The sequence below is a fragment of the Hemicordylus capensis genome, chromosome 5 (genome assembly GCF_027244095.1).
Source record: "Hemicordylus capensis ecotype Gifberg chromosome 5, rHemCap1.1.pri, whole genome shotgun sequence".
Classification (NCBI taxonomy): domain Eukaryota; kingdom Metazoa; phylum Chordata; class Lepidosauria; order Squamata; family Cordylidae; genus Hemicordylus; species Hemicordylus capensis.
The window spans coordinates 255,788,011-255,810,471 of record NC_069661.1 but is presented as its reverse complement, the minus strand read 5'-3'; the positions used below and the strand labels follow the sequence as shown (position 1 = coordinate 255,810,471).

Here is a 22,461-nt window from a genome sequence, read left to right as displayed (position 1 = left end):
AATTCCAGGCTGAAATTCTCAGGACTGAAAGGTCGCTTCCCATTCCCTGCCCCCTTGACTGGGCCTTTCAGCGCTGTCTTGCAGTCAGAAATACAAGGTGGAAAGGCACACCAGTTGGAAGAAGCTGCACCTGCTGAATTCTTGCCTGCAACGCAATTGTTCAAGAAGACACATGAGTTCTGAGAGAGCGTGAGAGAGCGAGCAGCCAACCTCTCTCTACTGCAGAGCTGAACACACCCTGTTTGTTTTCTTTCGTTCCTGCCCTGCCACATTCATTGGTAAACAGGAAACTAGTTGAGTATTGTGTACACTGTACAGTACACATTTAATTCAGTGGCAGAGCATCTGCTTGGCACACAGAAGGTCCCAGGTTCAGTCCCTGGCATCTCCAAATAGTGAGTGATAGGGAAGTTTATTTTCTGCCAGAGATCCTGGAGAGCTGCTGCCAAGCAGGGCAGACAATCCTGGGTTACCTGGACCAATCGCCCGACTCAGCAAAAAGCAGCCTCCTCCTTCACTTCTCTGGTTTGAGAGGCTTTAACGCCCCCCCCGTCCCCCAAAGAGTTCTGGGAATTGTAGTCTGATGAAGTCTAGTATTGGTGGCCAACTTATTGGTGGCCAAGACGCAGTCCTGCTGCCAGTGGACTACAACGCCCATCATCTCGGGCCGCAATTTATTTTATTTATTTAACATATTTTTATACCGCCCCAAACTTGCGTTTCTGGCCGGTTTACAGTTAACATCATTTAAAACATTAAATCAATTAAACAATTAAAATCATTTAAACAAAATCATTGAAAACCAACATTAAAAATTAAAACCATTTATTGCATGTTGTAGTCCGACAACGGCTAAAGCTCCTCAAGTTGGCTCCCCACCCCGAGGTAGAAACATCTGCCCCGCCACACACAACTACAACTCTCAAGGATCTCCGCGGAAGAGTCTCTGTGAAGTTTCTCCTTTCGATTACTCCTGCCTTTCTTCACCTCTCCAAACGCATCCCGTCCGCCATCTTTACCACGGGAAGCGGCGATCGATTGCTCTGGCCTACCTTTGCCTTGTCTCTGGTGACATCCCCCTCCCCTTTCGCCTCTTCCCCTGACACCTCCCCAATAAGCGCTCCTCCTATTGGCTGTTGCCGTGCAAGGTTGCTGCCGATTGGCTGCACAGGCAAGATCGCCTCTTTCCCCATCCCCCACCCCCGCTCCGTCCGGGCGGCTGTGGTGGGCTTGGCTCGTCAGCCGCGAGAAGCGGTCTTCTCCGGCGGCGATGTCGGCGGCCGACGGAGAGGGCTGGGACGGGAACCGGCAGCGCGGAGGAGGCAGTGGAGACGGGCCGGCGGCTCAGGCTCCCCGCGGGGGGCTCCTCAACCGCTTTGTCAGGCTCCCGCCGGGCCCGGGACGAGGCGGTGAGTGACCGGGAGGAGGAGGAGGAGGAGGAAGAGCGGCGCGGAGCTGAGCTGAGCTTGAACGAGGCCAGTGGGAAGTGGAAGGATTCCGCCCCTCCACGCAGGTGGCTGTTGACCCGGTGGACTCAGTAGAGCCTCCATGGTCGGGCGAAGTCTACCTTGGATATTTATTTGTTTAAAATATTTTTTCCCGCCCCTCCAGGACGCTACTGGTCGGGGCGGCTCACCCACAACGCTAATGAAATAGATGCACTATAAAACATTTTTTTAAAAACACACCCACCCACCCCAGAACTAAAAAAAAAAAGTTAAGACCCACTTAAAACCACATTTGGAAGTTACAAGTTCTAAAAGCTTCATATTAAGTAATTACTTGTGAAAAGAAATCCAGCAGATAAAACATTAAAAAGCCTCTCTAAAAAGATGTCTTTAATATATTTTTTAAAAATGCTGAGGGGGAGGGAGCAGGGTGGAGCTCTGTTGGGAGGGTGTTCCAAAGTTGTGGGGCCACAACTGAAAAGGCTCTGTCTCTTTCCCCCACCAAGCGGATCTCTGTTAGTGGCAGGGCCATGAGCAGGGCCTGAGATGATGAGCGGAGGGCCCTGGCAGGTTCTTATGGGCAAATAGGGTTGGGGTCATTGCCTTGACATTCAACTTGTGGGCTTCTTGCAGACATCTGGTAAGCCAATCCGTAGGCTCCAACTGCCCCGTCACCTGGAGTTGGTCCCAAATCACTACCTGCAGCGTTCCCTCTAACAGGGATTCCCAGATGTTGTTGACTACAACTCCCATAATCCCCAGCCAAAGGCCATTGCAGCTGGAGATGCTGGGAGTTGTAGTGAACCACATCTGAGAATCCCTGTTAGAGGAAACAGTGCTCCTTGTCCCTGTTTTTGCCTCTTGGGGTTGCCTCGGTCAGGTTTCTGCACAGGAGTTGCTAGAGTTGTCATTCCTCAGGATTCAGCTCTGTTCCCAGAGTCTCTATTCCCCAAACTGATGCATCCTGTCTCTAGTGCACCTACATGTCAGTGGGTGCCCAGTGCTAAGGAGCTATGTGATGCACAGCATTCAGCTGGTGGAGCCCAGTCCTTAGCAATGTGTCCTAGTGGGGGGGGGGCTCTCTCTCTCTCTCCCTCCCTTTTCATCTGTGTGCAGAATGAGTTTTGTTCTGGGCAGCAGTATCCAGGCAGTGTGTGCGCACGTCCATTCAGAGTGGGGCCTTCCTGATTCAGCCTGAGCAGGATCTAAAATTGACTGAGTGGACATAAAAAAACGTGTGTGTGTGTGCACCACATGCGCACACCTTAGAGGGAACGCTGCTGGGGGGCTTGGGCAGTCAGGATGAGAAGTACAAGTGAGTCTTTTGTTTTCATTGGCAAAGTGTTGGTGGGGGTGGTGATGGTCAATGTGCGCTACACCTAGTTTGCAACCTGCCTTCCATGCATGGCATGCTTGTAGCCCAAACTGTCTCATCTACCTCACGTGGCCACGCCCTTTACACGTTCACAGGCATGTGTCTGTTTTCATTGGTGGGATGTCAGAGGGTACGCCAGTGCGGACATATGGAGCTGCCTTATGCTGAGTGAGACCACTGGTCCATTTAGGTCAGTAAATCTACACTGGCTGGCAGCAGCTGTCCAGGAATTCAGGCACAGAATCTTTTCTAGCCCTACTTGGAGTTGTTGCCAGGGGTTGAATCCAGAGACCTTTTGCATGCGAAGCGTGTGCTTTATCGCTGAGCTATAGCTCTGCTTAGAATGGTTGGATGTGAAAGTTCCTTATACTGAGTGGACCTTTAGCCTACCGAGCTCAGCAGTGCCTACTTGATATTGGCCTACACTGGCTGACAACAGCTCTCGGGGTCTTGAGTAGAGGAAGATCTTTCCCAGCCCTGGAGATGCTGCCATGTATTGACCCTGGGATCTTTTTCATGCAAAGCAGGTGTTTCCCTACTGAGCTAAGGCTGTTCCTGTTGAACAGACGAAGCTGCCTTCTCCTGAGGCAGAGCCTTGATCCATCTCTCAGTACTGGCATCATTGACTGGTAGCATTTTTTCAAGATTTCAGACAGTATTTCCCAGCCCTGCCCTATCTGGAGTTGCCACAGATGGACCCATGCAAAGCAGGTGCCCTCCCACTGAGCTTCTGCCATGTGGAAAGCAGGATGCTGGACTTGGTGGGCCTTTGGTCTGATCCTGGCCCTCTTGTTAGCCACAATAGGAATGGAGCTTGGATGTTCAGAGGCAGTTTATCTAAGAACATCAGACACTGAAGAGGGTTGTGGCTTTCCCAGCAGCATTTGATTGGCTACTATGGTTTCTGCTTAGTTGTAATTCTTGCAACACCTCAGTAAGGTAGGCCAGTATGATGGTCTCTGTGTTGCAGATGGGGGCCTGAAGTGAACAGAAGAGCAGCTTGCGGTAGGAACACAGGAAGCTGCCGTCTAGTGAGTCAGGCCCTCAGTTGATCGAGCTCAATATCGTCTATACTGATTGGCAGCAGCCCTCCAAGGTTTCAGGCCAGAGTTTCTCCCAGCCTTACCTGGAGATGCTGGCAGGGATTGAGTGTGGGCCTTCTGCATACAGAGCCGATGCTCTGCCACTGAGCTACGGCCCCCTCTCCAAGGCCATCCAGTGAGTTGAGGGATAGAATGAGTATTCCCAGCTCTTAGCTCTTTCCACTGTGCCATAGTAGCTCTCGCTGACCGAACGAAAACGGAAGGAAGCACCCCTGCTCCCTCTGCAGTGGTCAGTTTCTAAGGGGAAGCCTGCCTTGAGGTCAAGTGACCTAGACCCAGCTACATTGGTAGGCTGGGATGCTGAGAGGTGTCGCCACTTACTCCTCCTCATGTAAAACAAGCTTGGGGCCTAAGCTTTGGCTCCAGTTGTGCTTTGTCCCCTCCCCTAGATGTGATTATCACTCTGCAGTGCTTCTGTATGTGGGGGTTATGAGATTGTAATTTTTTTAATCTGTGTGCGGAATGAATTTTATTCTGGGTGGCAGTATCAAGGCAGTGTGCGCGCACATGCATTCAGAGTGGGGCCCTCCTGATATAAACTGAGCGGGATCTAAAATTAACTGAGCGGACATAAAAAAATGTGTGCACGTGCGCACACCTTAGAGGGAGCACTGATTGTAAAGGTAAGCACAATCAGCCAGTGTGCTATGATTGGAAGTGTAATCTCTGCCACATCCGAGAGCAAGCCGTTGAACGTTGCTATGCATCCTGCCCCTTCTCCCTATCTCCTTCCCCCCCATGGAAACCTCTGCCTTGCAAATAGAACTGACTTTCTCACTGCATGAGGGAACAATTCCTCATACCAGGCTCATGCTGTCTTGCTCCACTTCTGTTGACCTGGAGGGAGCTATCACCATCCATTCCCTATTTTTCAGTTGCTAACCTGGGTTAGAATTCCTGCTTGACCTGCAAGGAAGGGATATGGAGTTCCTTGCTGCAGGGGAGCAATCGGGAAGCAGGACTTATTCTGCCCGCAAAGAGGAGAATTTAACCACTCCTCGGCCACCCTAAATGTCTGCAATTAGGGGACAGGCTTTTCATGTCTGAAGTGGTGCCTTGAGTCCTAGAACTTCTTGTTGTCCAGTTCAGCTGCTGTGTCCTGAATCCAGAAATGACATGGCCTTTGCTGGGAGGGAGGACCTTCTCCATTAGGAGGGCAAAGTGGGAGAGGAGGGAGAGTGACAGGTGAGCTGGTGGGCCAGGTTGTGTGGCCTGATCCTGTGCATGTTTACTCAGAAGTGCAGTCCTGCTTTGTTCAGTGCAACTGACCCCCAAATCAGCCACAGTCACTTGAGTCCCTGAGTTGCTTGTTCTCTTCCTCCTCCTCTTTGCGTCCCACTTTGCTCTTCATACTAGACTCGAGCATCAGACTGGAATTGTTTAGATGGAGACCTGATCAGGTGGAGCCTGCTGGCAAGGTCACGCCAGGAAGCTCTGCCTACTAGGGATGTGCACGGAACTGGTTCGGAGGCCCTTTATGGGCGCAGGCACATTGGCTACTTCCAGATCGATCCAGTAGACGGGGGCAATGGGGCGGCAGTGAGGTTCACTGCCGTCCCGAGGGACTTTAGAAAACCGGAGTGCTGGTGGGGGAAGAGCAGCGGGAGGGGTAAGTGTCCTCTCCTCCGCCCTTAAAGCAGCACACACACAGACACACACACACACGCCTTTTAACCACCCCCGCCCGGTTCCGTGCACATCCCTACTGCCTACTCAGTTCATCATTTGAACTTAGCTGAGCTTGCATTTCACAGAGCTGCTCAGAGGAGGCTGCAGAATTCACCAGCTCCTCCCAAATATGGAGGAGGTTTTTCAGCCAGGAACCTGTAGAGTCAACTCTATGGATCTATGGTTGACCTCTTCCCCCCCTGCCCCCACCGCCAGGCCATTGGAGGATTGTTTGAAATGGCCCCCAGGGTCTCCTCCTCTGCTCGTAAGGCTCGAGGCTTCATCTTTTCATTAAAGAAGGCCCATTCACCACTTGGCCAGCTAGAACAGGGTGTCTACGAAGCGTTTGAAAGAGGCTTGAACCTGCCTCTGGCAACACATCACTAACAAGAAGGCAGTCTCATCAGGACTGGGACTAGATTGGTGGGAATGACTGCAGTAGCCACGGACTGCTGGATCCAGCCCGTCCTTGGGCCCTCTGAGCTCTGCCAATATGTCTCTAGAGGTTTTCTTAGAGGTGATTTCTGAAGAGCTGCAGTGCATAGACTTGGCTGATGCTCTCCAGTAGCGTTGCTTACCAGGGTCTGGAGGGATGCTGTAGGTCTTACTTCCCCCACTGCGGAAGGTCTGGACTCTCCACAGAGCCTGAGTGCGGTGAAGGTTCTTCCTTAGAAATGTGCACTGGTGGCTGAGGCTCCGGCTCTCCCTCCCCAGCCCCCCCATAGGAGGAATCTGTCCCAAGATGCCAAGTGAAGGCAAGGAGGGTCTGTGAAGCTCTCCTTCTCGGATGTCCCAGTCCTGCTCTTAAGGCCAAAGAGTGCTGTTATGTGGTGTGTGTGGAAAATACCTTCAGGTTGCCTTTCTACTAGTACTAGAGAGTGTCCTAAGCAACTTTGAAAAAACGTGAAGCAAGAAACTTAACAAAAAAGCTTTAAGCATAAGCCAAACAGCAGCAGAACAATAGATAAAAGCTTTAAATCCTAAAACAGAGAATAGAGATAAAACTCAGATCATCATTTGAGTAGTTTTGAGGATTTTAAAGTCATTAATACCGCAACAGTGGAAATAAAACTCCAAAGTGCCTAAAAACTCTGGAGAGCAAAAGGGTCTTAACTTGCCTTCTAAAAAACCCGTGGTGGTGCCCCCTCTTCTCTGCTTGTGCATTTTGTTTTGCCATATAAGTGTGCATCCATAACTGATGACTGTGAAAGAATTACTGGGATTTCTTGCTTCTTGATGAGAATTCATTATGGAAAATGATTTCACGCTCCTGGAGTGAGAGGCATTTGGGGAGGAAAATGTAAGGGGACCAGGCATGGGTGGGTTGGCAGGCAGGGAGGGCTGTGCAGACCTTTGATTGCCCCTGGGGCTTCTTATACACATGGCCTAAAGTTCTTTCATTGGCTCCCTCCATAATCAAGAGGTCTGGGTCCTTTTCTTTTTCCTTCCAGTGAAAGCTATGCTACTTGGATATCTGCTGTGGATGCCATCAAACCAGATAAGCTTCCTTAGGGGGTGTTGGGACTTTGCCCATTGGCATGCTCTCTTTGTGTTCCCATAACAGTCTTCTTTGCACCAGCCAACGCTGCTGAATGTGTTTCCTCTTTCCTGTGTACTAACACAACTGATGCCTCTCTGCTCTAGGCCACAGAGTCCCTCCAGCCAGAAGCGGCCACCGCTGTGTGGCAGACAATGCCAACTTGTATGTGTTTGGAGGATACAATCCTGACTACGATGAGTCCGGAGGACCAGAGAATGAAGACTACCCGCTCTTCAGGGAGCTCTGGCGATACAACTTTGCTACTAGCACCTGGCATCAAATGGGCACCGAGGGCTACATGCCGAGAGAGTTGGCATCCATGTCCCGTGAGTTCTGGGGGCTAGGCTGCTTGGTTAGTTAAACATAAATGTAGCCAAGGGTCTCCAGTAGCACATCACTCTTGTCTGTAGAAGGGCAATCGTGGGGGAAGGCTGGATGGCCTCCTTTCCCTTCAGCCATTCTAACATGGTGGGTGTGGCAGCCCTTTGCTCCTCCTCGAAGGAGCTCCCCCTTTGGGGATGGACCGGCCTGCAGCTCAGTGGCCAAGCACACGTTTTGCATGCACAAGGTCTCAGTGTCTGGCAGCTCTGGAGAGGACTGGGAAAGAATCCTGCCTGAAGCCCTGGAGAGCTGCAGCCCTTCTGTATAGCAGTACTGAGCTGGGCGAATCAGGAGATGGCACCTTCATGTGTTTGTGACTTCCAGAGGCCAGAAAGGCCGTGACATCAGATCAGTTGTGGGGGAGCAGGGAAAGGAGGCTGGGGCTCTGTTGGGCCACTGCTTGACGGAGGCGTTGCGGAGCGCTGCCACCGGCCAGCGACTCTGGGAGTCCTGCCTCCCCTTCCTGCTCCGGAGAGACAAAGGGAGGGCTGTGGGGGCTGCTGGACCACTGCGCGGTCACAGTGCTCAGTGGCCCCCTCCCGCCCTCTGTTCTTGACTTTTAAGTAGGCACGGGGGAAGGGGCCCCCTTTGGCCCCTGCTCAGTTGAGGTGTTTCAGCGTGTGCCGTGGCTGAGCAGTGGCCAAGCACGCACGTTTTAGCTGGTGGGTTTTAAAACTTTTAATGTGTTAACTTGTAATTCTAAATATTGGTTTTAGTTACTTTCTACTTTATATTGCTTTATAGTGTGTAGGTTTTACTGACTTGTTAGCCGCTCCGAACAGTAGTGTACTGGAGGGGTGGGGTATAAATATTTGTAAATAAAATAGGTACTTCCCATTCCTGCTCAAGTGCAAGGGGGTGGGGCACGTTTTGGCCACTGCTTGGCCAAGAGACTCCAGGATGTCACAGCCAAGCAGGTCCAGGCAGCCTCTTGCTGCTCCCTTTACTGCTCAGGAGCTGGAAATAACGATGTGGGGCTTGCACCCAAGGCCCCTTGGCAACACCGCAGCCAAAAGAAGTTCTAACCAGCCCTGTCTGCCCTGCTCATTTTCTGCTTAGAGCATTCAAAAACGATACCCCCTGCTCACAGAACAAAAGAAGCACCTTTTTAAAGTGGCAGTTCTCTTTATTGAGCAGGGGGAGAGCAACTGGCCCTCTCCATTCCCTGCACAGCATCCCTCCAGTGGCTGTTGCTGGTGTCTGTCTTATTTCTTCTTCTTTAGACTGTGAGCCCTTTGGGGACAGGGAGCCATTCTATTTATATCTATGTGAACTGCTTTGGGAACTTGTGTTGAAAAGCGGTATATAAATATTTGTCATATTCGTATATATCCCTTGCCTGCTGCCTGCATGACACAGGCCGTTCAGTCTGCTGCATGTGTAGATCCAGCCTCAATTGTTGGTTATTGGGGAACATTTACTATTACACATGTTTATTACTATTACACATGGGTATCCCCAATAACCAACAATTGAGGCTGGATCTACACTTGCAGCAGACTGAATGGCCTGTGTCATGCAGACAGCAGGCAAGGGATATATACGAATATGACAAATATTTATATACCACTTTTCAACAAAGTTCTCAAAGCAGTTTACATATAGAAAAATATTAAAGATGCTTCCAAAAGGGTTCACAGCTAAGGTAGACACCAGCAACAACCACTGGGAGGAGGCTGTGCTGGGGCTGGATATGGCCAATTGCAGGCCCCCTGCCAAATATACGCCAATCACACTTTAAAAGATGCCCCTTTGCCCACTTAGCAGTAGAGAATATTGTACAGTGCCTTCCAAGGTGGGAATAGCTGCCCAATCTGTGTGTGTTTTTGGTTCTTTGGCCAGTTGTGTTGCATGGGAATAACCTCTTGGTCTTTGGCGGCACTGGGATCCCATTTGGCGAGAGCAATGGCAATGACGTCCACGTCTGCAATGTGAAATACAAGCGCTGGGCCCTGTTCAACTGCCGAGGGAAGAAGCCAAATCGCATCTATGGACAGGTACTGGGGGATTCTCAGCACTGCAACCCCTAACCCCTGTGTGGTAAAACAGATTGTTTCTGCTTGGTGATGGAGATTCCAGCCAGGTTGAAATTTCAAGTTGCTAGATGTAGGCGGGTATGACTTTTCTTTTAAAAAGGGTCTGCGGGATAAGACATGGATAAGTAAACGACGATGTGAAGATGCCTTATATCATCTCAAAAAGAGTGGGGAGGGGGGGTAGAATAAGTAGGCCAGAGAGAGAGAGAGAGAGAGAGAGAGAGAGAGAGAGAGAGAGAGCACTTACTGCAGATGCTTAAGTCTCTCATTAGTTTACCTCAAGCACTTTAGGCCAGGCCCCTCCAGTACCTGCGCTTACAAGGTTTGGTTGTGGAATGGTTTGGTTGAACTTGGTAGGTTCTGTTTCTGAATAAACATGATTGTACTGCATTTAGTGCCATGATCAAGCAGCTTTGCATGAAGCACCCAGAAGAGTTGGGTTGAATGATTTAAGGTTGCAGGGTAGAGCTGTGATCAAACGACACAGAGGTTATTTTGCGAGTGCAAATGTGGTCCGCTGGCAAGGCAGTTGCCAGCAATTGATTGGCCTTGGCATTTAAGCTGTAGGTCATACCAGTCAATGTGTGCAGTTAGTGCTTTATAGGACCAGAGCAGAGAGCACTGTTGCTTAGTGGTTAGAATGTACTAGCAGAGTCCACGGAGGAGAGTCTGAAGGCACATGATGTAGCCGCCTTGCTTGCTGAAGTAATGCAGGTCTGGACTTGGTTCGTGCGTGGCTGAGACTGGCAGGGAACACCTTGAGTTCCATGATGGAAGAAAGGCAAGGTATACATGAATAAGAATTGTCTTGACACTTCCTCCTGGAATTGTGGCTTTGGAAGGGAATTGTAGTTTTGCCCTGATCTTGACAAGTTGGGCACATAAATCTCCCCTCTGGCTGCTTCCACATCATGAGTGCATCAGTTTCTCAAAAGATGCTTTTCTTCCCTTCCAGGCAATGGCCATCATTAATGGCTCCTTATATGTGTTTGGAGGAACAACTGGATACATCTACAGCACAGATCTGCACAAGCTGGACCTGAATACCAGGGAATGGATTCAACTGAAGCCAAACAACATGCACTGTGACATGCCAGAGGAGAGGTGAGCCGGCAAGAGACCATCTGCCTCTTAATGGCATCCAATGCTGACGTCGGTTGCAAGGTGACAGTCTCAGAAATGTACACAGAGGCTGCTATATAATTAGAGAGAGCCATATGGTACTTGGAGAAAACACCATCTCTCCTCTAGTGGTGGCCATTATCCAGCAGTCTGTGATGCCTCCACTTGCTTCAGAAGTGGGGATATGCCGATGGCTTCTTGCTTGGTCGTCTTCAGAGGCAAGAGCTTCCCCTGGTCAGGGCTGTCCTTGGGGCGGGGCAAGCAGGGTGGCCGCCCCAGGCCCCACTCTTCTAACGCCCCCTAAAAGCCCTGCACCCACCAGGACTCTCTAAGGACAGCCCTACCCCCACTTCTGACTTTTCCAGACCCAAGGCAGTGGAACTCCCTGCTCTTAGTTGAAAACATTTTTGCTCTGTTATTAGTGTTGATTTTAGGTACTGCTCTTGTTTGTGTTTCCTTAAAAAAATTATTTCTTCTTGTAGTTAGTCACCTAGGTTTCTTGCAAGAAATGGAAAGGAGGAATTTAATTTTTAAACTCTAGCTTTACCTCTTGGTGACAAAAATATGCTGAGGAAACTGAGCATACCATAAGATGGGGAGGGCAAACCTGGGTGGGTCCAGCTGTTTTGGGGCTACAACTGTTCTTGGACTACAATTTATTGTATCTGGGGGAAGATGGGAGTTCAACCACAGCTGGACAGCCAGGTTTGGACAATCCCACTATAGGGGCTAGCAACTGGTTCACTTCTTAAAATGTGATGAGGTTGCAGATTAATGTCTGCCCTTGTTCCTTCAGATACAGACATGAAATTGCACACGATGGGCAGAGGATTTACATCCTCGGAGGAGGAACGTCCTGGACAGCCTATTCCTTGGACAAGGTAATGGTCTCAACTGCAGAGGCCTTTTAACAATCTGACTTGTAGGAATCAAGAGGAGAGCGAGTGCGTAACTAGTGCTGTGTAAAGAATCAGTGCAGTTTAATAAGCAGAATGTGGAGTCCTCCTGACCTGAGAATTGGGGGTTCAAATCTCAAGCAGAGGGCCAAATGACCTCTAAGTTGGGGGTTCCCAACACAGGTCTCCAGATATTGTTGGACTGCAACCCCCAGCCTTTGGCCATTGTGGCTGGGGATGATGGGAGTTGTAGTCCAGCAACATCTGGGGACTTGCATTGGGAACCGCTGCTCTAAGTGGTTTTGGGCTTGGATCCAGCCATGCTTCTGACATTGCCGCCTTAGTATCGTCACTCAGTGGTTGAGTGTCCTTTGGGACATGGAACTATCTCTTGTATTTTTCCAACAAATGCTTGTTTTACCCCAGTTTAATTGCAACTTTGATAAAAGAACAACTTTAATTTTGTTAGGAGACAAGCTTCTATATTATCTTTTCTCCCCCTCTAATGTCCTTCCCCTCACTGTTCTGATTTTATAAACCACAGTCATGTTGTAGTTTCTCCCTCCCCCCAACACAAAGAATTAAAAAAAGAAGCAGAAGCATTAGCGGCAGCTCCGACCACGTAATTCTGTTTTGTAAGGGGCTGGGGGGTTATCACGCTTGTAGATACTGGCTTCTCTGCCTCTTCCTATTGGTCTTCCTCGATAGCCATCTTTGGGCAATGCCTGCATCTCCCCATCTGGGTTGGGGTTCTGCCTAGTGCTGGCTGGTTAGGGCTTGCAGAGGAGGATCCATGGGGAATTGTGGTCCTGAGCTGGTTAGGATTTGGAAGGTGCTAACGGAGACTGCAGGGTCAAGCTTGGGCATGGAGGCCTCCTGCATACAAAGTCTGTGCTCTGCCCCTGAGCGACGGACCCTCCCTCCCACCCCAAGAGAATAGAAGGCTCATCCTTCCCTCTGCCTGGTCTATGGAGGTGGCGGAATCCTGAGGGGCCAAATGGGGTTTACCAATGCAGATTGCAGGTTGGGTGGTGCCAGTTTGGAATACTCCCCCACATTAAAATAAAGAAATGGAATCCCCTTTGGGTCAGACAGACAGACAAGCTATTGCATCAGGGAGAGATGTTGTAGCTGAGCCCGTTCCCTGTGGCAGTAGTTTCCTGACTGCAAGGAGATTTAGGGAGTATTCAGTTACAGGCCTGCTCAACTTAGGCCCCCCAGCTGTTTTTGAACTACAACTCCCATAATCCCCAGCCACAGTGGCCAATAGCTAGGGATTATGGGAATTGTAGGCCAACATCTGCAGGAGGGCCAAAGTTGAGCAGCCCTGACATGATTTGCACGCACGCGCGCGCACACACACACACACACACAGTCTGAAGTGGTAGAGTCCCTTCTGCCACTTCCTTCTGCTGCAAATGTCGGCCAGTCCTCTCCCCCTGCGTCTGGAGCAGAGAGGAGCCGCGTAAGCTCTTGTGGCCTTGTTCCCTGGGGTGCCTCTTTCAGTTGGCTGCTGTATTGCCACGTGCCTTTCCAGAATCTCTCTGCTAGGGGTATATGTGGATGAGGATGCACTTGGACAAACCTGATGCCACAGACCCTGGGTTTAGTCATTGCCATCTCTTTTTCTCCCTCTCCCCTGTCTCTTAAGATCCATGCTTACAACCTTGAAACAAACACGTGGGAGGAAATAGCAACCAAGCCTCATAAGAAAAAAGGTAAGTTTTGTGTTTTTAAAGCCTTCGTTAGCATGGGTTGAGCAAAGAAGCATCTCCTGTAGCCCAAGGGGGCAGGCAGGGAGTATCGGAGCTGCAGCAAAGGGCGCCTTCTCAAAAACGTTGCCATTTTTTGAGAATTATATATGCCAACACTGTCACTGGAATCCAGTGAAGCTGATGTCTCTGCAGTTGCTGGATCCAGATTTAGTTTTTCATGGCCAAATATTCTTCTTACACTAACATGAACTCTTGTTGCAAAGCGTAATGATCATATTCTTTGTAAAATTTTGTTTATTTATTTAGCGTATTTCTAAATTGCCTAAAATGTGTCTCTGGGCGGTTTACAATTAAAATCATATAAACATTAAAATAATTTAAAACCCATCATTAAAAGCATTAAAACTATAAATCTAATTAAAAGCCTGGGTGAACAAATATGTCCTCGGTGCCTTTTCAAAAAATGGCCAGAGATGGGGAGGCTCTTATCTCAACAGGGAGCGTATTCCAAAGCCCAGGGACAGTAACGGATAAGGCCTGTCCCCGAGTAGCCACTAGATCAGCCGGTGGCAACCATAGATGTATCTCTCCAGAAGATCTCAACAGGCTATGGAGCTCATGGCGAAGAAGACGTTCTCTTAAAAAACCCAGGGCCTACGCTGTTTAGCGCTTTATAGGTAATTACCAGCACCTTGTATTTTGCCCGGAAGCTTATCGGCAGCCATGGTAGCTCTCTCAACACAGAAGTAATGTGGTCTCTCTGAGATGACCCAGAGACCAACCTGGCCGCTGCATTCTGGATGAGCAACAGTTTCTGGACTACATACCAAGGCAGCCCCACATAGAGCGCATTGCAGAAATCCAGTCTGGAGGTTACCAGCATATGTACCACTGTTCTGAGGTCATTCATCTCAAGAAATGGACGCAGCTGGTGTATCAGTCAAAGCTGATAGAAGGTACCTCTGGCCACCGCCTCAACCTGGGACACCAGGGAGAGGTTTGGATCCAGAAGCACCTCCAGACTACGTACCTGTTCCTGGGGGAGTGTCACCCCATCCAGAACTGGCAGATTAAAATTGTCTCCCAAGTTCTGACCCCACTCAATAAGAACCTACATCTTATCTGGATTCAGCATCAGTTTGTTATCCCTCATCCAGCCCATTACTGCCTCCAGGCAGGCATTTAGGGAGCTTATGCCTTCTCCCGATGAGGTTGACATGGAGAAATAGATTTGGGTGTCATCAGCATACTTATGATCTCTCCCAGCGGCTTCATGTACATGTTAAACAACATTGGAGACAATATGGAGCCCGAGGGACGCCATACGAAAGTTCAGGTTTTGAGGAACAACAGTCTCCAAGAGACACCATCTGGAATCTGCCTGTGAGGTAGGAGCGGAACCACTGCAAAGCAGTGCCTCCCACCCCCAATCTCCTCAGACATTCCAGAAGAATACCATGATCAATTGTATCAAAAGCTGCCGAGAGATCCAAAAGGATTAACAGTCACTCTCTCTGTGTCAATTCCCAGTTGGACACCATCCACCAGACTGACTAAGGCAGTTTCCACCCCATAGCCCGCCCCAAAGCAAATTTGAAATGGGTCTAGACAATTGGTTTTCTCCAAGACCGCCAGTTGTTGGGAGGCCACCACCCTCTCAATCACCTTGCCCAGCCACAGAAGGTTGGAGGCAGGCCTGTAGTTGCTTAACTCAGAGGGATCCAAGGCAGGCTTCTTTAGAAGCAGTGTAATGATTCCCTCCTTGAGACAAAGAGGCATCCTGCCCTCCCTCAGAGAAGCATTTATAATTTCTACCGGGCCTTCTACAAAAGCCTCCCTACCTGATAGTATAAACCATGTCAGTCAAGGATCAAGAGGGCAGGAAGTGGGCTGCACCATTCCAAGCAACTTGCCCACATCCTCAGGAGTCACAAACTGAAACTGACCCAGGGTCACCATGTAAGAGGAGCTGCTGGACACCTTGGCATCAGACACTGTAACAATTGTGGAGTTTGAATCTAAGTCGGCCCGAATACAAGAGACTTTGTCCACAAAAAAGCCTCATTAAAAACCTCACAGCGAGTAATTGTTGTTTCCAAGTACTGATTCAAGGGGAAGGGGCATTCACTAGTCCTCTCATGACCCTGAACAACTCCGCCGGATGTAAACTTGCAGATGAGATATGGGCAGAAAAGAATCGCTTCTTTGCTTGAGCATAGATCTTCAAATGCGCTCTATGTAATAACTGGTCAGATTTGAGGCGAGTCTTTACTTGTGCTATAGTCGTCTACCTCACTGCTTCAGCCCCTGTAGCACTTCTGTATACCAAGGGGCCAGCTTTGAAGTGGGTCAGAGAGGATGCTTAGGAGCAATCATGTCCACTGCCCTAGGGAGTTGGCTGTTCCAATTCTTCACCAGGGTGTCAACAGGGTCACTGGCAGAGTCAACACTAAATCCCTCCAAGGCTTCTCGGAATCCTTTTGGATCCAGTAATCTCAGGAGGACCATCCTGATGGGCCCCCCCGCCCCTGCAGAGGTGAGACATGATCGTGAGTCCCAACTTTAACCAGTGGATGGCCCCTCCATGACAATGGGGAAATCACAGGAGTCCCCACCCACGGAGCACTGCCCTGTTCAGAATGAAAGACCAGATCAAGCATGTGACCAGCAACATGTGTCGGTCCCGAGACCACTTCGGAGAGGCCCATAGTCGTCATGGCCGCTATGAACTCCTGTGCCACCCCAGACAAATTGGTCCCATAGTGAACATGGAAGTCCACCACCACCACAGGTTCAGCAGGGGCAGCAGGCTGCATTCCCACAGGGGAAGCAAGGAGCAGGCAGGTAGCAGTAGAAGGAGCAAGCAGCGCACACGGACTGCACTGAATGGGGAGTAGATGGTCTCTTCCTTTCCTCTTCTGGGCTTCTAGTGAAGCTGATGTCTGTGCAGTGGCTGGATCCAGATTTAGTTTTTCGTGGCCAAATATTCTTCCAACGCTAACGCAAATTCTTGTTGCAAAGCGCTAGGCTCACATTCTTTGTAAAATTGTACCTGTCACTTTTGAAAATGTGTGGTGTCTAGAATTCAAACTATAATTTTGGCTGTAACAAATCCTGTAGTTGGGATCTCATACCTTCCTTGGAATATTATCTCCTTTGGCTTTTCAAGTTCACTTAATTTAGTTTTGTAGTGGAGCTTTCACACAACCTTACATTAATCCAAATCTGTTTCAAGTTAAGTAACCCAAAAGTGTGTGTGTGTACACATGTGCTCACATGTGCTCTCTCTCTCTCGTGCATGTACACAACCTCTTCCTTTTTAAACATACTTTAGAGGGATGGGAAATTCCTCTTCGCCCTTCACAGTTCCACTAGTCTGAATAAAAAGATAATTGACAGATTATCTTGTGAGCACTTCAGAGCCAGAAAGGAGGCAGCTTTCTGCATATGGAGACAAGTGCTTTTCCTTGTTGATTCTTTCCCCCTTCACTTGGCCCAGTCTTAACAAGCAGTTTTTCCCCTTCACGTTCACCTTCTCACAATCAGATTTTTGTCCTACAGATTTCCCAGCAGCCAGGAGATGTCACAGTTGCGTACAGATTAAAAATGGTAAGAACAGCTGACTTCATTGTGCACATGCAGGGCAGAGTTCTCTGTTTCTAATGGGATGAAATCATCATGGGGCTAAACTGTGCACAAGCCTTCCTTGTGCACACCCTGCCCCATACACTTTTGAGCGGCTGCAGCATCTGCTGAGGGGGAAGGGGTCAGTCATAGTGTGCTGGAAAAAACTCAGGGCAGCAGCTATGAGAAACACAACAGGAAAATCCGTCTAAGTCTTCTGTGATCTTTTCATGCAGATGTCTTTGTCTGTGGAGGCTACAATGGAGAGGTGATCTTGGGAGACATCTGGAAATTGAATCTGCAGACGTTTCAGTGGGTGAAGCTCCCGGCTGTGATGCCTGAGCCTGTTTATTTCCACTGTGCAGCTGTGACTCCAGTAAGTGGCTGCCAGCTGTTTCTCCATCCAGCCAGTCCCAACTTCCCCAAGACAGCCTGGCCGTCTTTGCAGGGAGGGCCCAGGAAGACCAGCCATCTGAAGTAAAGCATTCAGAATACAGCTGGCCCGGGCCTGGGAGAACAGATTGAAAAGCCACCTTCCGCTGTAGCCAGATACCCCCTGCTCCTCCCAAATCTCCTGGAGTCTCAGTGGCTCCTGCCTGCTGGACTGCAGCTCCCCAGGAGTGGGGGATTGTCTCTTCCCCCTGCTGACCTGCCTGCCACATTATTTGGGGCTTCCCTAGGAACCAGTAACTCTCAGTGCCTTGCAAAGTTGGGATTCCTTTATCAACTTAAATGTGTAGCCTGCCACTGTCTTACATGCCCAGGGCAGGGTAGCAGTGGACGGAAACTGAACCGTGTGTGCTCTCCATTAATTTCACATTGCAAGAGCAGGTGCTGCTACTTGGAAGTTGGCAGCTTTTGGTTCAGATTGGTATCCTGCTCTTTGACTGGAGTCCCCAAAGCAGCTCACAGTAGTCATAAAGCACACCAGGTCTGTTAAAACCCTTTAAAAATAGTCCATGTCCGGGGATACTGGATGGATCAGCTGACCCAGAAGTAAGTGTGATAGCAGCTTTGCCTGCCTGCCTGCCTTCAAAATCTCCAGGCAGTGATGTTCAGCCCGTCAAAGATATTTTAAGTGTCGTCTTCTCAATGGCTTCCTTCTAGCCGACCAGCCCTCAGCAAGCTGCTTAAGTTCCCCTGAGTCCAAGAGGCAATTGTGAGGGCTTGGCATTTGGAATTGCAAGCTCCTTGGGTCAAGCACCTGCCTCTATGCCTGTGTTACCCTGATGCTATATTAATAATAGGGAAACAGTGCACAGGACTAGAACTTGGAGTTGAAAGCAGTGTATTTTCTTGGAGGTGGTGTGAATGTGGAGGAGAGTCCAATGCATAACTACCATGCATGGCACCTTGTGTCTCAGAATCTTGCTCTCCAAGTGAAGTGCTTTCGTTTTCTGCCTGTTAGGGATAGACCAGTGATGGCTCAGGAGCTCCCCAGCTTCTCCTAGTTCACGGTCTAAAAGGCCGCCTTCACCAGCCCCTCTTTCCCCGTGCAAGCGTGACTTGGGCAAAGAGCTTTTCCCACCCTCCCTCTCTCAGGGCAGGCGGCAGCAGAAGCTCTGTCGGGGTCCCTCCTTAGCTCACACCTTGGCACGGAAGTCAAGAAACCAGGCAAAACAGGAGTGGGTTTCCAAGGGTGAGTGGGAGGACTCTGCCGGAACCTGGGTTGCTGCTCATCCTGGGAAAGGAGGGCCTTCAAAGCCGCTGCGCTCTGTGTGTCACAGTAGTGCCCTAGTTGTCCAGCTGGGGATTCTGGCTTCGCTCCATAGACTGAGGGTGCCATCAGCCTTATGAGCTGGTGGACAGCACCAGTCAGTGTCTGGCCCTTTTGGCTCTTGCCCAGGACAATGTTAGTTGACCATCAGGAAGTGCTGGGCCATCTGGCTAGCAGCCTTGTAGCATCTCCTCCTAGATCCTTTTTCTGTCTCCTGTTCTGTTGTTATTATTAGTTATTTATTCGATTTCTATACCGCCCTTCCAGAAATGGCTCAGGGTGGTTTACACAGAGAAATAATAAATAAATAAGATGGATCCCTGTCCCCAAAGGGCTCACAGTCTAAAAAGAAACGTAAGATAGATACCAGCAACAGCCACTGGAGGGACGCTGTGCTGGGGGTGGAGAGGGCCAGTTACTCTCCCGCTGCAAAATAAAGAGAATCACCACGTTAAAAAGTGCCTCTTTGCCCAGTTAGCAGGGGTTGCAACTGGAATGCTGCCTTGATGGAAAACGCAGCCCAGGAGGATGCTGAGGTCAGGTGGAGGGGGCACCCCCTTCCCTCGGAGGCATCCAGACTCTCTCCTGGCCTAGTCATGACCTTTCTCTCTCCTTCCATCCTCACACAGGCTGGCTGCATGTATGTCCACGGAGGTGTGGTGGACATCCATAGGAACAGACGGACTGGTTCTCTGTTCAAGATGTGGCTGGTGGTGCCCAGCCTCCTGGAACTGTCTTGGGAGAAGCTTCTGGGCTTCTTCCCTCACTTAGCAAACCTCTCCAGCGCGCAGCTTTTGCACCTTGGACTCACACAGGGACTCATTGAGCGCTTGAAATGAGACGCCCCGGCTCCTGAAACACGAATGGCAGCCCGTGACTCCTCCCGCCCCTTTCCCTGGCTTTCCCTCCCTCTCTATTTATGAGTGCTGCAGAAGATGCTGCTAAGGAGATGGGAGGCCCTGCTCCAAAGCCTTACTCGGCAAAATGCATCAGATGCCTTTCCTGTGAATTTTTATTTTAAAGTTTATGGAAGTCAACTTTTTTTTTTAAACTTATGGATTCCTATAAATACATCATGAACTAAAGATGCTGTTGCTGAAGTAATTCATACTGCTTTTGCTGCATGCTTGTAGTCTTGGAGGAGGAGGGTGGCCATCGTGACCTGCCCCCACCCCCCTTCAGTCTCCTAGTTGTTTCGTAAGATGAGTTGAACTGCGTGGCGTATCCGGAGCGGTGGCGGCCAGTCCAGTGGCCTGCTTCAGGAGGCAGGCTGCAGGCGGGGAGTGGCCGCGTCTCCCTCTGGAACCCGCCGTGTCTCTTAGCACACTCGGGGCCTCGGCCTCTCTGCAGGCTTAACAAACCGGAAGGCCTCAAGTCTCCTGTGGGCGCTGGCTCTCAGAGGCGGCGGCTGCTGCTGCTGGAAAGGGCTGGTGCCACGGGTGGTGTGAGTTTCTAAAACGTGTCTGTGGTTGGTTGCCTTTTCCGACTGGACCCACAAATCCAGTGCTCGTTTGCACGTGGCTGGCTTTGGCACAGCTGTTCTCGCACATTCAGAATGAGTGGCAGGGAGGGAAAGGCCATTGCCAAACTGCCATTCTGACCCATATCTGGAACAGGAAGATTTAATGGAGAAAAGGAACCTTAAGGTGTTCGTGCAGTTCCAGGACAGACTGTGTGTGTGTGTCTGCGTGTGTGAATTTGGCAATCCATGCGGAGCACTGTAGCTGTATCGACCACCAGTTTATCCTGCTGTAGATATTGGGCTCATCACTGCGAGCCTCTCGGTTCTTGCTTTCACTCCCTGAGGGCTGGCTTGTTTTTAACACCCCCTCGCAAGCGGGTGTCTTCTCTTCCCCCACTTCCCTGAACCTGCCGCATATTAACTGATCATTCCTTTTTGGAAAACGCCGCGTTGTCACTGGTGCGTTTTTGTTAAGCATGGGCAAATGCCCTGACGTTTTGCTGTGGACAGTATTTGCCTTTTAAAAAAAATGCTGGAAAAGGAAACCATGTCTGTGTCTTAACTGTTGTGTTCTGAACAGCTGTGGAAAGAAGTGCTCTAGAATGCATCCCCAAACACCCGGCTGGCTGAGCAGCCTCCTGGCCTGAGAGCATCTGGGCCTTTGGCACTTGTTTCAATTGTACATGAAATCCTGCTGCCACTTTTGTGTGTGTGTGTGTGACAAATACCTTCTATTCAGAGGCGGGGGTCCTTACCTGTCTCTTATGGGCAGAAGTTAGTGTGAACTGTAAAGATGGGGTGCTGTGGTTCCAGTGGTGTGAGTTGGCCTCACCCATCCCTCATACAGGCATTTTTGCCTCTCGCTAAAGCAAACCTGAGGCCTGCTCAGAGCTTGCAAAGGGTAGAGGTTCTCCTGGATTTGCACCTTGAACGAAGCCCCCAACTGCCATGTTGTATTTTCAAGCACATGGAGAGACAGAGAAGGGAGCCTTGACCCTGACATGCTACTTTAAGAAGTGCATGGAGGGGGAAGTGATGTGTGCATTTTCTGGTGAAGGGACATTTCAGCGTACCAGTCCCCCCACCCTCTTGGGCACTCGATAAAGTTGGACCGTCTAGGCAAAGCTCTACCCGCTCTGTACAGTCAAGAGAATCCCCTGGCCCTGGAGAAGAGGGAGCAGGCTGGCTGGTGGCAGAAGCCGAGGCCTGGAACGCTAACCCGCCCCAAGACTGCAGGGGAGGCTGCCAGCTCTCTCCTCGTGGCGGCATTCCCAGCAACCCATTGGCCTTGAGAACCGGGCTTCTCCACCCTGGATCCACACAGGTTGTTCATCCCCTTTCTTCCCAGTGGCTGTTGACCGTTGGGGTGGGGGCTGAAGGGGCATTGTAGTCCAACCACCTGTGTGGGCCCAGGGTGGGGAAGCCCGGCTCAGTGGCCACACAGCAAAGCTCTGCAAAGGATTCCCTCTGAACTCCCATCCCACCGTCCAGTTCTTAAACCAACAGCAGCGACACGAGTTTTCTTAAACTCTTTTTTCCACAGCTTGTCATTTCTTTTTCTTTTTTAAAAAAATGTTAGAAATAAACGCAGTAACTATTTATTACTAAAAACATTTGTTTGCTTTTCAACTCTTTATGCACATGACGCTTGTGTAGCAGGAAGCTGGCTCCCCAAAGCAACCCACCTGGGGAGGACAGGTGCTCCCCCCTGCACTTGGCCCAGTTCCTCTGACCACACAGAAAGGTCCAACTGCACTGTGGTCACAGTGGCCCATGTGCTCCGACAGCAGCAACTGGCCCAGGACCCATGAAACTGCTCAAGGCAGGGGGCTAGGAAATAGCAGCCTACTGTCGAGCTAGTCTTTCACTTACATATTTCAATAAGCACCCAAGTGCTGTTATAATGCAGTGCAAAAGGGCATGAGAGACAGCAGGAGAAAAGGGGTGGTATTTCCCAGTAAATCTACCATCTCAGTCTTGACCAGGGTGTGTAGGGCTGTTGTCAGATATTGGCACGGTTGACTAATAGTGCTGAGCTGAGCCCAGGTGTCATCATGTCCACGTGCTCCCAGGCAGGACTAATTAAAATTAGTTACTAGGCTTAAGAGCCCCGGACGGATAACCCCGCCCAGTTCTTTTAGTCCTGCAGTCGAGATCGTTCGTATTGCTCTTGCAAATCTTGTTTGTCTCTTTCTTACTTCTTTGTGGTATTTCTCATTGTACTTGGACTTTTACTCTATTTCTTACTTAGTTTTTACTTAGTTTTAAAACAACTAAAAACAACAACAAACCACTTTCTTTCCCACTCTTTTTGCTATCTTCCTCAACTGTCGTTTCTCTGTTTCCCTGCACAATGGAGTGTCACCAGGCTATG

At 49.9% G+C, this 22,461-nt stretch overlaps 1 protein-coding gene across 1 annotated transcript; it reads left to right on the top strand.

Moving 5' to 3' along the window:
• Window positions 1-1,167: 1,167 nt before the first annotated feature.
• KLHDC10 (kelch domain containing 10) lies at window positions 1,168-19,710 on the top strand. The gene is made up of 9 exons (XM_053257779.1): window positions 1,168-1,409; window positions 7,239-7,460; window positions 9,358-9,512; window positions 10,507-10,655; window positions 11,470-11,554; window positions 13,221-13,287; window positions 16,846-16,893; window positions 17,145-17,284; window positions 19,255-19,710. The coding sequence occupies exons 1-9, from the start codon at window positions 1,271-1,273 to the stop codon at window positions 19,462-19,464; spliced, it is 1,215 nt and encodes a 404-aa protein (XP_053113754.1). The 5' UTR covers window positions 1,168-1,270; the 3' UTR covers window positions 19,465-19,710.
• Window positions 19,711-22,461: the final 2,751 nt, after the last annotated feature.

Excerpts from the sequence above, each read along its gene's own strand:
- KLHDC10 (XM_053257779.1), top strand. The coding sequence starts at position 1,271 with ATGTCGGCGGCCGACGGAGAGGGCTGGGACGGGAACCGGCAGCGCGGA. Across the intron at positions 10,656-11,469 it reads TGTGACATGCCAGAGGAGAG|ATACAGACATGAAATTGCAC; the intron begins GTGAGCCGGCAA and ends TTGTTCCTTCAG. Across the intron at positions 13,288-16,845 it reads CAAGCCTCATAAGAAAAAAG|ATTTCCCAGCAGCCAGGAGA; the intron begins GTAAGTTTTGTG and ends TTTGTCCTACAG.